General features: G+C 43.6%; 1 protein-coding gene across 1 annotated transcript in view; it reads right to left on the bottom strand.

Annotated features, from left to right (window-relative positions):
- LOC124805719 (bumetanide-sensitive sodium-(potassium)-chloride cotransporter-like) overlaps nt 1-17,286 on the bottom strand; it is a 621,615-nt gene that overhangs the window by 89,894 nt on the left and 514,435 nt on the right. Inside the window, exons 13-14 of the mRNA XM_047266288.1 lie at nt 9,077-9,288; nt 7,060-7,301 (exon numbers count right to left, since the gene is read on the bottom strand). Of these exons, the coding sequence (XP_047122244.1) occupies nt 7,060-7,301; nt 9,077-9,288 (454 nt within the window). The remainder of the gene's footprint in view (nt 1-7,059; nt 7,302-9,076; nt 9,289-17,286) is intronic.

Below are 17,286 nucleotides of genomic sequence, written 5' to 3'. Positions count from 1 at the left end.
CCAGAAGTTAATAACTAATAAAGCTATTGCAATCAAGGCAGATAAAGGGAGTACTCTAGTCATTGTTAGCGAAGAGGATTATGTTTCTAAAACTTTACAATTTTTTAACGCTAATGGAATAACTGAGGTTAATAAAGACCCGACTTCAAGATTTCAAACAAAAATTAAAAAACTGATTGATGATAATGACTCTTTACTTTCACCTAAAGATAAAATAACACTTAAAGTATATGAACCCCACTTTACCTAAGTTGAGATCGCAAATCAAATTACACAAACAAAACTTACCAATTCGTCCAATTGTTAACAATACCAACTGTCCCTCTTATAACCTAAACAAAAAGCTCAATCAAATCTTAAAATCCTTCTATGTTTATGAAGAAAATTATAGTATTAAAAACAGTTTCGAATTAACTAAGGTTTGCATCGTTAGACATCACAAATCTTTACACGAATATACCTATTCAAGAGACTATCTCTATTATTAATGATAACTTAACGCATCACAAAATCATGAGCCCCAAAGAAATAGTAGAATTCATTGAACTGTTAAGAATTACTCTAGATTTTAATTATTTTTCATTTAATAATAAAATATACATACAAGAAGATGGACTTGCGATGGGAAATTCCCTGGCTAGCACTATAGCAGATATCTTCGTCAACTATGTTGAAATCCAATTTTTCAAAAATAATCCAGAAATAACAAATAAAATTATATACTACAAAAGATATGTTGACGACACACTGCTATTATATAACGGCTCTAAGGAAGAAATTGATGCTTTCGCTAACAACTTAAATAATTTACATCCAAAACTTGTATTTACAGTAGAACATGAAAGTAAAAATAGTATTAATTTCCTTGACCTCACAATTACAAAACAGAATGGAAGACATAATATTTCTATTTATAGAAAACCCACATCAACTGACGTAATAATAAATGCTACATCATGCCATCCATTAAGATACAAAATGGCATTTTTTAAAACTATGATACATAGGATACTGAAATTACCTCTCCAACATGATGCAATCCAAAAGGAAATCGATACATTAAAACAGATAGCAGTTTCTAACAATTATAATTCCCATCAGGTTGATCTGTTATATAAAAAATTACAAGAAAAAAATGATGCCGTTATAAATTCCAAGAAGAGATTTACACAAATGACATACATGGGACCTATCTCAGATAAAATAAATAAATTATTTAAGAACACAAGCGTGGCAATAGCATTTAAAACTAATAACCCCCTACAGATGAAACTGAAACACACAATTGGAGACTCAAATAGATACCAAAAGTCAGGTGTTTATAAAATAATATGTAATGACTGTGAGAAACAGTATATTGGCCAAACTGGCCGAAACTTTTTAACACGTTTCAGAGAACATACTACTGGTGCTGCACGTATCAAATCAATATTCGGTCAACATCTTGATGAATACAATCATTCTGAGGGTTGCATTTCTAGGAATTTGAAAATATTACATACTGTGCCAAAAGGACCACTGCTAAATACCTTAGAAGAAATTGAAATTTTTTCACTTCACAAAAGTAATCCATTATCTGTTTTAAACGAACAACTTCAGTTCAAAGACAAACATTTCTTTGAGCTTTTCGATGATCTGCTTTAGAATGTCTACTCTTCTGTATTTGTTTTAAAAAAAGGTCTTTCTAATTATTAAGACTTTTAGCAAATATTTTATCTTTACATTGTAATTGTATTTTACCAAACATTATTTTATGATTGACTATCTGTTTTAGAATTATTGCTTTTATGCTTTTAGACTGCTAATTCACATCGTTTTATTTTATTATTGACAATGGCTCATAATTTAATAATTTTATAATTTTAAATTCTTTCAATTTTATTTGCTTATATGACTGGTATGTAACTTGACGAATAGCAATGCCTTATAAAAAAAAAATGGCACTGGTAATCTACATACTAACTTCATAGATAATATTTCATATATACGGTCAACTACTTCGTAGCGTATTTGTGCAGCATGAGTTATATATATCAGCTACAGATTATTGTAGCTTACTCTTTTCGTTTCAATAAAGACAAGTTGCTGCTCAATAATACATCGTCTGACGCCACAGTCTTTTCCATTCCACTTTGCAACAACTTCATTGGAAAGAAGCCTGCTGCCACATCTTTGCATTGGCGTTTGTCCTCACCATGGCAACCACTAGTTCAACTATCGACTCTACAACAACTTCAGTGGAAAAAGCTTGCTCCTTCATCTTTGCAACGGCGTCTAACTTCACCATAGCAACCAGTGGTTCCAAATGGTTCACTGACAGGCCACGAGAGGGCAACCCATGTACTGCCAAACTGAAGTTCATTTTCCTACATTTTTAAATATTTTTAAAGCTTTTTAATTGACAATAGCTGTTAAATAAGCTAAGTTTAATGTATATTTATTTCTAATTCTTGACAATGTTCTTTTAACTAAGAAATTTTAAATTGTAATTCGACTTATAACTCATTGGTTAATAATGACATCATGCAGCCAGAAGTGGGTGGAGCCTCCATTATATAAAGTAAGACGTGCACTGGTTTCTCTCTCCTTTCCGAACAGCTCAATTCCCGTCGCTCCGCAATCTTCCTCTCTCTTGACCTCGAACGCGCATATGACCGCGTATGGCATTCCGGTCTCCTCTTCAAGCTCCAAACCTTCGCCCTTCCCATTAACTACGTTCGTCTGATCGGTTCCTTTCTCTCCCGCCGTCCTTCCCATGTCACCATCCTTAACACCGATTCCTACACCTTTTTCCCCTCCGCCGGTGTGCCCCAAGGCTCCGTCCTCTCCCCCCTTCTGTACTTGTTGTACACGGCGGACATGCCGCCGCCGTCACCCCCCCCTCCACCTTCTCCAGTTTGCCAATGACACCGCCTTCCTTGCCCTTGCCCCCACCCTGCGACGCTCCCAACACCTTCTCCAATCCCATCTTGACCGTTTCACCGCTTGGTGCAACCAGTGGTTGCTCAAGGTCAATCCTTCCAAAACCCAGGCGATCATTGTAGGCAAAACCACTCCCTCCTTCCGCCTCCTTGATTTCTATCTCACCGTTTATGGCCGTCCCATCGCTCTCACCCCCACCCTTAAGTACCTTGGCGTCACCCTCGACCGTCGCCTCTCCTGGACTCCCCATCTCCAGACAATCCAAGCCAAGGCACGTTCCCGACTCCGTCTCCTCAAGCTCCTTTCCGGCCGAACGTGGGGTCTGGACCCCTCCACCATCCTCCACACCTATAAGTCCCTCATCCGCCCTATCCTTTGTTACGCCCATCCAGCCTGGATCTCCGCCCCCCCTTCCTTTTATAAATCCCTCCAAATCCTTGAACGCCATGCTCTCCGCCTTGCCTATCGCATCCGTCTCCCTTCCCCCACGCGGATCCTGTATGACCTTATCCCTTTCCCCCACCTCCTCCTCTTCCTCGAAAGGATACGAATCCTATACACCTCCCGTAAACTCGATCCTCCTCACCCGCTCATTTCCCCGATCCTCTCCCACCCCCGCCCGCTGCCGCGCCTGTACTCTCATGTCCCACCCGGTCTCCATCTCTCCACCCTCCTTACCCTCTCCCAAGGTGGTTTCCGCCAGCACCCTCTCCCTGATGATGTCCTCGTCCCCTCCATCTACCCCTCCTATCAACTTTGACCCTGCCCCCCCTCCCTCCTGGTGTCCTTTCCCTTCGGCACCCTCCCTCCTTTCTCTTTCCTTCCCTTCTCTTTCCTTTTCCCCCGTCCCCTCCCTCCACCCCTCTTCTTCCGGGCTTCCCCTCCCCCTTCCTCTCTCCCCCCTCTTTCCCCTGCCCGTGGCGTCCCTGTTCTCCCCTCTCGCTTTCCCACTCCCCCTCCTCCTCCTCCTCCTCCTCCTCCTCTCTTGGCAGGTCCCCGGACTCGCACACGCATCGTGAACTTTCGCGCGCCGGAGATCATCGCCCTCGGTTTAGTGTCTGTGCTGTCGTGTCTGTGCATCAGTGTTTTTCGCCGTCCACGCTCCTTCGTTCACGTGTGTCATCTACCTCGTCAGTGTTTGTGCCCAGTGCCGACGGTTTTTCTTGTTTGTTTCGTCAAGTGTGAACGGCTTCATGTTTTTTTAACTATTGTATCTCCTGTTTTTTAAACCGCCATTCTGTTACTTGTCTGTCTCCCTTTCTTTTTTATTGTACTGCTTATGGCTGAAGAGCGGAGTACACTGTTCCGCTGCCAGCCCCCCTTGTATGGGGTGTCCAAATTACAATAAAGAAAAAAAAAAAAACTGGTTTCTCCAGTTGTGATTCTCCAACAGAAAGGGGTTTCCACTCAATGTTAATTCAACGTTTTATAGCCGTATAACTCTATGTATTTTCATTAATGCATGTAGCCCTCTAATTAGTGCTTTGTATACATCTTGTAGGTCTGAAGATGACCACAGTAGTGGTCGAAACCGGTCACCTTATAAAATAAATCGTGATCAAGACTGTTTTTAATAGTAATTATTTAAAAGTTGATAAGTTTATTAAACGCGGTCTCTCGGAATCCTACTTACGAAGCTCCAAGAACCAATGTTAAATGAGCGGTCTAGGAGTACGCTACAGCCCCCTTCACACCAGTCCCTCAGAGGATACGTTAGACTGCCTAAGAAGGCGATTAAGTGGTAATTTTTCCCATACTTCATACGCGAATAAAAAGGGAAGAAAACCTAACATATAGTACAATGGGAAGTGCACTCTGCCTTCAACCTCACAATGGTTTGCAGAATATGGATGCACACTTATGCTCATAAATTAAGGATAATTGCAGAATGTGGTGCCACACAACGTGGCACTACACAAAACTGGCGCTAATAGCATAGGCACATAGGGAACACACACGACACAGATCTGTAAGTCCACGGTATTGGTGATAAGTTGAGAAAACCGTCCCGAAACACATGTGCTACAAAACGCCACTGTTTCCTGCTCATGTACCCCGACATCAATATGGGATATGATCATCACGTACACGTATACACGCTGCACAATGGGCTGGCATACTATGGATCAAGTGGTCGAGCAGCTGCTAGGGTATAGCCTCCCATTCTTGCACCAGTGCCTGTCGGAGCTCCTGAAGGTTCCACGGGTTTGAAGACGTGTAGTGAGTGATACGTCGACCCAGAGGATCCCAGACGTGCTCGATGGGGTTTAGGTCTGGAGAACAGGCAGGCCACTCCATTCGCCTGATATCTTCTGTTCCAAGGTACTCCTCAACGATGGCAGCTCGATGGGACCGTGCGTTATCATCTATCAGGAGGAAGGTGGGACCCAACGCACCCCTGAAAAGGCGGACATACCGGTGCAAAACGACGTCCCGATACACCTGACCTGTTACAATTCCTCTGTCAAAGACATACAGGTGTGTACGTGCACCAATCATAATCCCACCCCACACCATCAAACCACGACCTCCATACAGGTCCCTTTCAAGGACATTAAGGGGTTGGTATGTTTCCTGATTCACGTCAGATGAAAACCCGGCGAGAATCACTGTTCAGACCATACCGGGACTCGTCCGTGAACATAACCTGACCTGGGACCACTGTTCCAATGACCATGTATTGTGTTCTTGACACCAGGCTTTACGGGCTCTCCTGTGACCAGGGGTCAGTGTAATGCGCCTTGCAGGCCTCCGGGCGAATAAACCATGTCTGTTCAGTCGAATGTAGACTGTGTGTCTGGAGACAACTGTTCCAGTGGCTGCGATAAGGTCTGAGCAAGGCTACCTGCAGTACTCCGTGGCCGCCTGCGGGTACTGATTGTGAGATATCGGTTTTCTTGTGGTGTTGTACACTGTGGATGTCCCGTACTGCAGTGCCTGGACACGTTTCCTGTCTGGTGGAATCGTTGCCATAATCTTGAGATCACACTTTGTGGCACACGGAGAGCCCGTGCTACAAACTGATGCGTCTGACCAGCCTCCAGTCGCCCTAATATTCTACCCCTCACAACGTCATCAATATGTGTTCTTTGAGCCATTTTCAACACACAGTCACCATTAGCACGTCGGAAAGCGTCTGCACACTTGCTCGCTGCACCGTACTCTGACATGTACCAACACACCTCTGCGTATGTGGACTGCTCCCAGGGCCACCGTGTGACGACCGCAGGTCAAATGCACCGCATGGTCATACCCCGAGGTGATTTAAACCCGCAAACCGCCCAACAGAGCGTTGTTTCACTATGTATCAGCATTATCCTTAATTTATGAGCATGAGTGTATAATTAGGAAGAGAGGAAGTGTGGGGCGGATGAGGTTGCATTCGAGAAGATATTTCAATACGCTGTTAATAACGAAGGACAGATTAGGAAAAACATCGCTTTTGTAGTTTTGGAGAAGGTATTTTATAATGTAGAAACGATTGAAATGGTTTCTATTCTGAGGTAGAGTAGCATCAACTACAGGGATAGGATTGTAATCTATTCTCCTTACGTGAATATAAAACAGAATTGAGAAATGAGCACGGATTAAATAGTACAGGCGGTCAAAATCAGTGGTAGTTTAAGGAAGGGTTGCTCATGGTAACAACTATATGATGTTGTGGTAATGTTGCCTACTGTCTGATGTCGTAATTGGGATGTGTGGTTGTACTGTCTGCTGTCTGATGTTGTGGTAATTGGCATGTATGATAGTATCACCTAATGTATGCCGATGAGGTGATGATACATGTGGTAACGTTGCCTAATGTCTGATATTGCAGTTGTTGAGACGTGTGATCGTGATCCATAGTATATGATAGGGTGATTGTGCGGTGTTGTAGTGTTGACTGTTGTCTAATGTTGTGGTAACTGGGAGGGTGGTAACGCTCCCTACTATACGATGGTGAAGTTGTTGAGACAATGGGTAGGCTTTCTTAGTAACTGAGGTAGAACTGTGACGTGTGGTAGTGTTTCCTACTGACTGATGTGCAGTGACCTGGGACATGCGGTAGTATGACTTGCTCTAGAGTGTTGGGGTGTGGCGGAAATGTTGCCGTGTTGTGTCAGAGTTGGTGGGACGCGTGGCGGCGTTCCTTACTGTATGATGTTGAAGTAGTTGCGGAGCTCGTCGTGGTCGCAGTGCTGCCAGTCGGCCTTGTACCCCATGAGGACGGTGTTGGGCCGCAGCTTGCCCAGCCCAGAGGTCCGCATCAGCGTCTCGGTGCCCGTCTCGAAGTTGTCGCTGTCCACGACGTCGAAGAACGCCTTTATCTTGTGCTTGCGCAGCCACAGGTACGCTTTTCGTGACAGAGCATTGTGCACACGCTGAGAATGCCTTCCCTGTAACAGACACAATACGCCTATATTCCTTCATTCCTTAAATGCCGCTCAATCGTCACATCTTAGTGACTGCAGAGCTTCCATTGCAGTCATCACCTGCGTGATCAAGATCCATGCTTTTTACATTGCCTGACAACATGACAAAATAAGAAATAATTTAATGCTTATCAGATAAGGGAACCGTGCTTGTACTGCACACGATAACTGCACAATATGGACGGCCGATAGAAGGAAAACTGACAGGGAAATGTGCTAAGGACTGATAAGCTTTGTCAAGTCTATGCAGTCTTGACGAGTCTTCAGCAGCACCTGTTAGCGTTGTCACACTTTCTTGTCAGTTGTCTTTGCTAGTGAGTGCGAATCTCTGCGTGCGCGTTTATCGCACATTGAATCGAAATAGTCGACTGTGGAACGGCGAATTTTGCGTCGTCAGACAGTGTGACACACCTCCTTAGCAAAATCAGGTGATTTTTCGAAAATGTACTTTTCTCGGCGTGAGCCTCCGAGTTGGAGACCTTCAGCAAGTATGGAAACGAGAGATACAGAACAGCAGCATATAGCGCCGAAGGATCGTTTAGTAAGCACGAGAGCGTTACGAATGTGCTCGTCAAACTTTAGTTGCAGACGCTTCCAGAGAGACGTTGTGCATCTCGGAGTCGTTTACTACCAAAATTTCGTGAGCAGAGCAAACAGATTTAAGTGATCAAAATGCTACTACGGCAAACACCAATAATGTGAGCAAGAGCAGCGCTGTTCTTACAAGAAGAGTCAGGCTACATATTACATCTTTTCACAAACATCTCGCGTAATAACCTTGGCCAAAGAATCAGACAAACTCATTCTTGCCACGTATCATTCACGATGAAATATAAGGTGGCTTGCAGAGTGTAGACATATATGATAGTGATTGCAGGTGAGAAAGGAAGGGAGAGGTGCCATCAAGGAAGGCACCAAATCAAACACTTCCATCCGACATATATATCGCCATCAACAATGCCCTCATTCTTACTTCGTTAAGATATTATGGAAAGGTTTGTACTATAAGCCTGGACTCAGCCTTAGACACATTCACTGAGCACATTTCAGCAGATGAGCGGTTAGATATCTTTGGTGACGAGCACCAATGCAGGCTACTTACGCTGAGGATATGTCTGTAGACAAACAAAGAAATACCCTAGATGATGAACGCCACTGCGAGCCACTTACGCTGAGCATGTGCAAACAGATGACCAGTGAGATGCCTTTGGTGATGAGTACCATGCAGAACTCTTGCAATGAGCACGTGTCTGCAGACGAATAGTAAGAGCCTATGGTGATGAGCGCCAGTGCAGGCAACTTATGCTAAGCACGTGTAAACAGAGAAGCACCAAGATGCCAACGCAGGCTACTTACGCTAAGCAGTTTTCGACATTGAGCAGTGAGATGTCTGTGGCGATGAATAGCAGGAATGTTACTTACACTGCACGAGTCCACAGCAAGCAGCAATATGCCTTCAGTGATAAGTGTCACACAAGTTACTTACACTGTGCACTTGGCCACATTGGGCAGCGTGATGTCTTTGGTGACGAGCGCCACTGTGGGCTAATTTACTGAGCACCTGTCCACCGACAAACAGCGAGCTGGCTGTGATAATGAGCGCTACGCAGGTTATGTTCACAGTGAACGGCGAGGTGCCTTTGCTGATTAACGATGCTGTGGGATTTTCACGCTTAGCACATGTCCGCCGACGAGCAGCGAGATGCGTTCGGTGATGAGCGCCGCTGCGGGCTACTTACGCTGAGCACATGTCCGCAGACAAGCAGCGAGATGCCTTTGGTGATGAGTGCTGCGAAGTCGATGAGTGGCGGCCGTGTGCCGGGCATGCCCGCCAGCACCAGCAGCTGCGGCCGGAAGTTCTTCACGTGCTCCTCCACGTGGTTCAGCTCCAGCATCGCCTTCAGGGCAGAGTTGTAGCACTGCGCCTGTGTCGACGAGCCCCAGTTCACGTCTGCAACACACGACCGTTACGCCAGATCTAAATATTTCAACTACATTACTCGAAGAAGTCGTCCTTGTCCTACGACAGAGCTGGAATTTCTCTGTTCAGTCAGTTGTGTTAAGACCTCACTATACAGGGTGAATAATTTAACGCGAGACATAAAATAATGGAATGTTCACACTACAATGCGTTACTAAGTTCTCTGCAGTTGTAGTCAATATATCAACGCAATTCTCCAGTCTGATAACCACTTCATGTAGCCTACAGTTACAGGCAGAAACCATATCAAGTTGCAGCTTGACATTGCCCATGTACACAAAGTTCATATATACAAAGTAGAGCCGGCCGTGGTGGCCGAGCGGTTCTAGGCGCTACAGTCTGGAACTACGCGACCGCTACGGTCGCAGGTTCGAATCCTGCCTCGGGCCTGGGTGTGTGTGATGGCCGTAGGTTAGTAGGGTTTGAGTAGTTCTAAGTTCTAGGGGACTGATGACCTCAGAAGTTAAGTCCGATAGTGCTCAGAGCCATTTGAACCATACAAAGTAGATTAACAGATCCCGGAAATCAGCAAGCTTATTTTAAAGTTATTTGTTTACTATTCTGTAAAATATTACACCAGTCACAATGTAACCCCACTGCGAATGCCGTTCTTGGGTAAGGGATGAATTAGTTGCTGTTTGTAAGCAGCTGGAAATCGCCCTGGCTATTGGCAAATGACTGGAAACTGCTGCAGGTGGCTGTGTTGGAAGAGTTAAAGATAGTCATGAACTGGAAATCGCCATGAATGTTGGCAAGTGACTGGAAAATGCTGCAGATGGGTGTGATTGGTGGCTACGCATCCTCGTGAATCAGCGATACCAAAGCTACCTCAAGTACCATGCTATCCTGTGGACGCTGTCTCCTCTCCAAGAAGTATGGGATCGAACACTGCTCGTCCACTTAGTTGTGAGTGACGTGTCAGTGGTAGGTCTAGGCGCCTGTACATGGAAGACAGGGATGAAAGACAACTCAGTGTGTTACACTCATCCCCATAATTATCAAGTTCGAAGTGCTCTCTTCCACCGAATCCGAAACTAAGCCAGTGATTTTCACTTCACCTGTTGGGAAAATTGATGTGTGTTGAGTCAAGATGACCCAAACGCATAGAGGCCATTAACCGTCGGCAGTTCATGCATGTGGCAAATAACGGTGAATGACAGTAAAGAATGGGAAAGGACACCGGCTTCAGTCACTGTGTATGGCTGTGGACCTCATTCAGTATGATGTAGAGGCTATGCCGGCAGCCACTGGAGGAATGGGGGAGAAAAAAACTGCAGTTTGTGCCGCATGCTGAAACAAATGATGTCAATCCTCTGCGCACCGAGGCCATACTTGGATAACTCAGCGACTGGCAGAGAAGGTTGAGAATATCACCCATATTCACAGAGTTTTAACGACGCTTACACTTTGAAGCACTGACCCCAGAACTGATGGTGACACACCAGTTCTAAGTCGAGTGGAATGTATGAACCAGATGCTTTGAAAGTTCTGCGGTAAGTTACTCTGTGATCCCCTTGACTTGAGCCATTTTTTTGATAACTAAAGAGTACCCTGAATGGGCCAGGTGTGCACTTTAGAGGCTATCTGTATGCGGGTTGCACATAAGAGCTTTTGAGATTATGTGACTCCCTATCCAAAGAAATGTCCCTTAAAGTAAAGAGTGATTAACTGCCGAAGCATTCGCAACAAAGTGTCAGAATTTCAAGCGCTCCTAAAAAGCAGTGGAGCTTAACTAATACTAGGTGCCGAGACCTGGTTAATATTCAAAATTGACGGCTGTGAATTTTTTTGAGAAAATGTATGTGTATATTGGTAAATGGAGGTGGTGAATTTGTTGCTGTAGAGAATATATTCAATTCGACCCAAACAGAAGTTGCAGCTACAGGTAAGATTGTTTGGGCAACACTTAATATCAAGGGTGGGCATACACTTGTAATTGAATCCTTCTATCGATCACCAGACTCACTCCAGGTGTAACGGAAAATTTTAGAGAAAGGCTAAGTTCATTAGTACGTAAGTAATACTTTCATCATAACTAAAACAAAACTCTGTCCGTACATGCCTCGGAGGGCCCAACGATACCGACCGATCACTGTGTCATCCTCAACCCAAAGGCGTCACCGGAAGCCGATATGGAAGTGCATGTTATCAGCACACCGCTCTCCCGGCCGTTACCAGCTTTCGTGACCGGAGCCGCTACTTCTCAGTCAAGTAGCACCTCAAATGACCTCACAAGGGCTGAGTGCAGCGGTTTGCCAACAGCGCTGGGCCGATCCGGGAGGTCACCCACCCAGGTGCTAGCCAGGCTCGACAGTGCTTAACTTCGATGATCCTTCGGCGATCTGATGGGACCGGGCGTTACCACTACTTCAAGGCCGCTGGCATTTCATCATAAGAGAAAATTTTCATCATCCGACAATGAACTGGGAAAATTACACTTTTGTAAGTGGTAGGCCTGGCAGAACGTCCTACGGAATAGTACTAAATGCCGTCTACGAGAACTACCTAGAGCAGTTAGGTCGGAAGTCCACTCATGATAGAAATACATAAGATGTAATGGAAACAAATACACTTGCCCTCTTTGAGCATGTCCACATCGAAACTGGTATCAATGACCATGAAATAGTTGTAGCAGCTATGATTATCGAAGTACAAATGCCCACTGAAACAATGGGAGGATTTATATGTTACGCAAAATGGATAAAGAGGCAGTACTGTTGTGTTCTGGAGAGGTACACTTAGAAGAATTTTGACTCAAGTTTAAAATATTGCTTGCACGGTAGCTGTAAAACAAAGCATAGCGCTATAGATTAACACCGAATGAAACACATTTGGCTGTGAAGAGAGCAATGCTTGAAGCTTTCAACGACTACCGTAGAAGAATATTATCGAGTCATCTCTCACAAAATCCAAAGAAATTCTGGCCTTATGTAGAGGCTGTCAGTGGTACTAAACTTAGCGCCGAGACTCTCTTGAAAGAGACAAAGAGAGAGACACATGCCCAATAGTTGGAAGATATCCCTTACGTCCATCTGCAAGAAGGGCAGCAGAAATGATACACAAAACTACTGTCCAATATGTTTGGAATCCATTTGTTGTAGAATCTTAGAACATATTCGGACCTCTAACGTAAGGATCGCGAACAGAATGTCCTCCACCATGCCAAACAGCACGGATTTCGAAAACATCGATCATGTTAAACGCACCCGCAGCGAAACATGTGTGCTTGAAAAAAAGAATAAACTGCGATTGCTAAAGATGGATCTTACCCAGAAACAAATTTAGTTTGAAGCAAACACGTACACAAGACTGAGTTTAAACCTCAAGATGAAGATACGAACTTTCACTTGTCTTACATAACATCCCGAAAGCGATGGAACAAGGTAGTCAGGAAGATGCAGTAGTTCTTGATTTCCGGAAACCATTTGACACTTTACTATACCCACTCTTATAATCGAAAGCGCGATCGTCTGCGGTATCAAACGACATTTGTGATTGAACTGAAGATATGTTGACAGGAAGGGCGCAGCATGTTATCTTGGATGGAGAGACTTCGACAGATGTAGAAGCAACTGCAGGTGTGCCCCAAGAAAGTGTGTTGGGATCTTGTTATTAATTTTGTATATTAATGACCTTGCAGAAGATATTAATAGTAAACTGAGACTTTTCTGAAATGGTGCAGTTATCGGTAACGAAATAGTAGCTGAAAAAATATGTTGGTAATATTTCAAAGTGATGCGTAGATTGGCAATTTTCTTTAAAGCTTTGAGTTCCGTGCATCTCTGTCGTTCAAATCTGGCATTTATTTGCCCGAATCAGGCTGTGAACGCTTGGCTGTACTCACCAGTATATTGGGGATATAAAGAAAGATTCACAGAGTGGATGAGACACGCGGAAAGGAATTACAGTATTTTGAAAGTGTTTGGGCTAACTGAAATGGTTGCCAACGAAGAAAGCTTAGTGTTTAACATCCTATCAATGGTTGGGTCATCAGAGGTAAAGCTCTGCTCAGATTGGAGGAGAAGCTGGCCATAGGGAGCAATGCGGCGTTCAGCTTGAGCGATACTATGTGGCAATTAACTTTGAAATTAATGTGGTAAGAGACGAAGGCAAAATTCAAAGTCTAAGTGTTGTGATATATTTTAGTGTATGTATGTGTGTGCTTGTTCTGCAACTGAAACACCATATCAGATATGGTGGTACATAAGGAGTCACGACGTTCTGTCAACGAACTTGTCAAGGAGGACGGAGGAGAGGCCAGAGGTACATGACACTCTTTTGCCCTTGAGGTGGGAAACTGTCCGTAAAAGGCGGAAGAATAAGCATTGATCAAAGGAGTGAGGGTACAGAGGGCAATGGAAATACTAAATTGAAGACACATAATGTGTATCCACTGGACATGTGGCCTCTAACTGAAAAAGTGTCATAATGATCTCTTAATTGTCTGAAGATTCCGGGTTAGTCCCCCATTCGGAACTACGGGAGGGGCCTGCCAAGGAGGTGGTAACCACAAGGAGAAGACTGTATAAGCAAAAGTCTATGAGTCGGATATTGGAGTGTGATAAGGAAGCCAGAAAATCTGAAAATAGGAAATACAAACACTCAGGAATCAATGAGCTGGAGAGAAGTTAGGGATTTATGGTCAGATGAACATAGCGTAATACCAACAGCAGCAGAAGAGTGTATAATGGGAGTAGGATTCGTCATGAATAGGAACAGCAGAAACTGAGTTACTGTGATTAGTTCAGTGACAGGATTACTCTCAATAGAGTCGACAGCAGATCAACACCAACACTAGTAGTTCAGGAATACATATAGGTGTGACAAGCATAAGATTAAGAGATAGGGAAAGTATATTAGGATATTGACTGAGTAATTCAGTATGTGAAGGGAGATGAAATCAATAACTATGAGTAATTATAACGCTGTAGTAGGGGAAGAAATAGACTGTGTTACAGGAGAATATGAGCTCTGTAGTAGGAATGAGAAAGGAGAAAGACTAGATGAGTTCTGCAATAAATTTTAGCTGGTAACAGCGAATACTCTGTTCAAAAACCACAACAGGAGGAGGTATACCAGGAAAAGGACAGTGAAATACAACCTATGAGAACTGGTTTGTTTCTACACTTTTGTGGAAAGTAGGACTATCAGAAAAATTCTGAAGCACTACTTTGGGCCGTATCGCATCCTTCATCACTTGTCAGATGTCACACATGAAGTCGAGGATCATGACCCTTCATCAAGAAAATAAAAGAGTATAGACGTCGTCCGTGTCCTTCGTATGAAGCCCTACTACAATCCAGAAGTGGAGATCGACAATGGGAGGTTCAAGGAAACTGAAGACACGCTCGCGAAGCTTCGGCGGGAAAAGCTACTTTCGATGCTCATCATAGCGGAGAGAACATAACAACAGCACCAGAGTACGATGATCTGTCAGAGCCGCCATATAGAAGACCACTGATAACATCTAGACACAGGGTGCTGTAGACCGCTCCAGCCAGACCTTTTGAAACAGCGGCTTGCTGTTTCTCCAGCAGAAGGAGCAACACTGTGAACTCTGGTGCATTAAGTGTATAGTATAATGATTAGCGTCGCTAGCTGGAATACTGCAGGCAGTTCTTGAAATATCTTAAGTTTGTAATCTTCATGTAATCTGGAATATTCGATGCTTTTGTAAATACCAGCATTCTGGAATATTCTATTTTTATAAATAGCAGCACTGTCAGTCGGGGTGGTCAGCTCAGTTCTGGCTGTACGTTGGTGCTTGCAGTAAATATTATTTCCGTGACAAGTATATCACTGACTACCCTACTTTCGGATTTGGACTTGAGTGTGGTTACGGCGTAACAATATCATCCTCACAACTCTGAAGAGAACAACTGCAGGTAAGTGCGAGAAGCAAAACACTATCAATCAATCAATCTCGAAGACTCCGTGTAACCTCGTACGAGGAATATCAGTTCATGTATGTATGGAGTAAAGGTCAGAGGACTCGTAATGTACCTGAAATTCGCAAGGAAGTAACAAGTATATGAGCAGCTCCAATCTTCACCCCAACTGTGAAACACTGTCTTTGTGAACTAAGTTTAATGGGGTGCCTAGCGGCTGAAAAACCTTTATTACCCAAAAAAGAAAAATAAGGTAAAAAGACTGCAATAGAAACAGGAGCATGTGGTTCTAGGTGTTATTCAAGCACGAATCCAAGTTCTACGTATTTGGAAGCCATCATCGGATGTTTGTGCGTCGACGTCTTGGAGAACGTATGAGGAGTCAGTGTGTGACACCAATGGTGAAACATGGTGGATGATCGGTCATGGTGTGGGGATGTTTTCCAGGTGATAAAGTCGGTGATCTAGAGAGAATTAATGGAACATTATGGGAGAAGGATATCATAGGATACTGATCAATAACGTAGTTCCATCTGGCAAGATACTTTTTGGACGCGGGTCTGTTCTGCACTAGGACAATGATGCCAAACATGTTTCTAAATTGTGCAAAGGGTATGTCAATAGAAAAGAAAAATTTGAGGAACTAACGTACGTGAGTTGGGCAAGTGAGTCACCTACCTTAAATCCCAGTAAACTCTTACGGGATGAACTTAACAGGGAGGTCAGAAAACTGACATCATCCAATGTTGAAGGTCAATGGAGTAATTTACAGGCGTGTTGGACTGCAATTTCTGCCAAAACACTACAAAATCTTATCTCCAGAATGCCAGGACTGTGAGGAGCTGTTCTGATTGCACAATGTGGATACTTTGAAGAGGCTACACCCTAAATCATATTGCATTGTATTTAAAGATATAGTGCGAAAATATTTATTTTGTTTGTCTATTTAGCTTTCTAATGTGGTTTTACATTGAAACATAGTATATGGTTTATAATGAGTGCTCGAAAACTTTTGACTGGTAGTGTTCATACAAGAACCGTGAGGGAACATAAGAACTGAAGACTGAGATCAATGCTGGGATTAAAAAGGTTGTAAGGCAGGGATGCAATCTTTCTCCCTCACTGCTCAATCTGTACATCGAGGAAGCATCGACGGGAAGAAAAGAAATATTGATGAGTGGGATTAAAAGTCAGGTAGAAAGGATAATAATGATAAGAACCGCTGATGACACAACTATCCTTGTTCACATCGAGGAAGAATGATAGAGCGTACTGAACGGGATGAGGTGCTCTCAGGATATGGATTTAGAGTAAACCGAAGAAAGACGAAATTAATTAGGAAAAGCAGAAATGAGATTATGTATAAAGTTAATATAAAAACTGAGGATCAAGAAGTAGACGAAGTCGTGGAATTCTCATGCCTAGGAAGCAAAATACGGACGAAGCAAGGACGACATACAAAACAGACCAGCAGAGGTAAAAAGGGTGTTCCTGGGCAAAATGAATCCACAAGTATCTAACATCGGCCTTAATTTGAGGAAGAAATATCTGAGAATGTACGTCTGGTACACAGCATTTTATGAAAGCGATCATGTACTACGGTGAAGCTAGAAAGGAAGAGAATCGATGTTTGGTACTTTCAGAAGAACGTTGAAATGTAAGAAATGAGGAATACCTCGCAGAATCGTCGAAGACTAATATATGTGAAAAAACTGACAAGAAGAAGAGACTGAATGGTAAACCGTGTTAAAAAGTCAGGAAATAATTCCATGGTACTAGGCGGATCTGCAAGGGATAAAAACTGTAGGGTAAGATAAAGATTGGAATAGGTCCAGCACATAATTGAGGAAGTTACATCTAACTGTAACTGTGAGATGAAGAAGTTGGCAGAGGAGAGGGAGTAGTGGCAGGCCATGTGAAACCAGTCAGAGAACTGATAATCCAAAGAATTACAGGATTCTCAAGGTTTGGAAAGTAACACTCAGGTGGTACAGCTCCACCGGTTTTAATAACGTATGCTTAACCAAGATGCGGCTGCCTTCTGCAGTCAAATGTGAAGTTCTAAAGAAAGAGCACGCTT

The sequence above is a fragment of the Schistocerca piceifrons genome, chromosome 7 (assembly GCF_021461385.2).
Source record: "Schistocerca piceifrons isolate TAMUIC-IGC-003096 chromosome 7, iqSchPice1.1, whole genome shotgun sequence".
Lineage (NCBI taxonomy): Eukaryota > Metazoa > Arthropoda > Insecta > Orthoptera > Acrididae > Schistocerca > Schistocerca piceifrons.
Note: the sequence above shows the minus strand (reverse complement) of the source record. Positions and strands in the feature narration are given on the sequence as shown.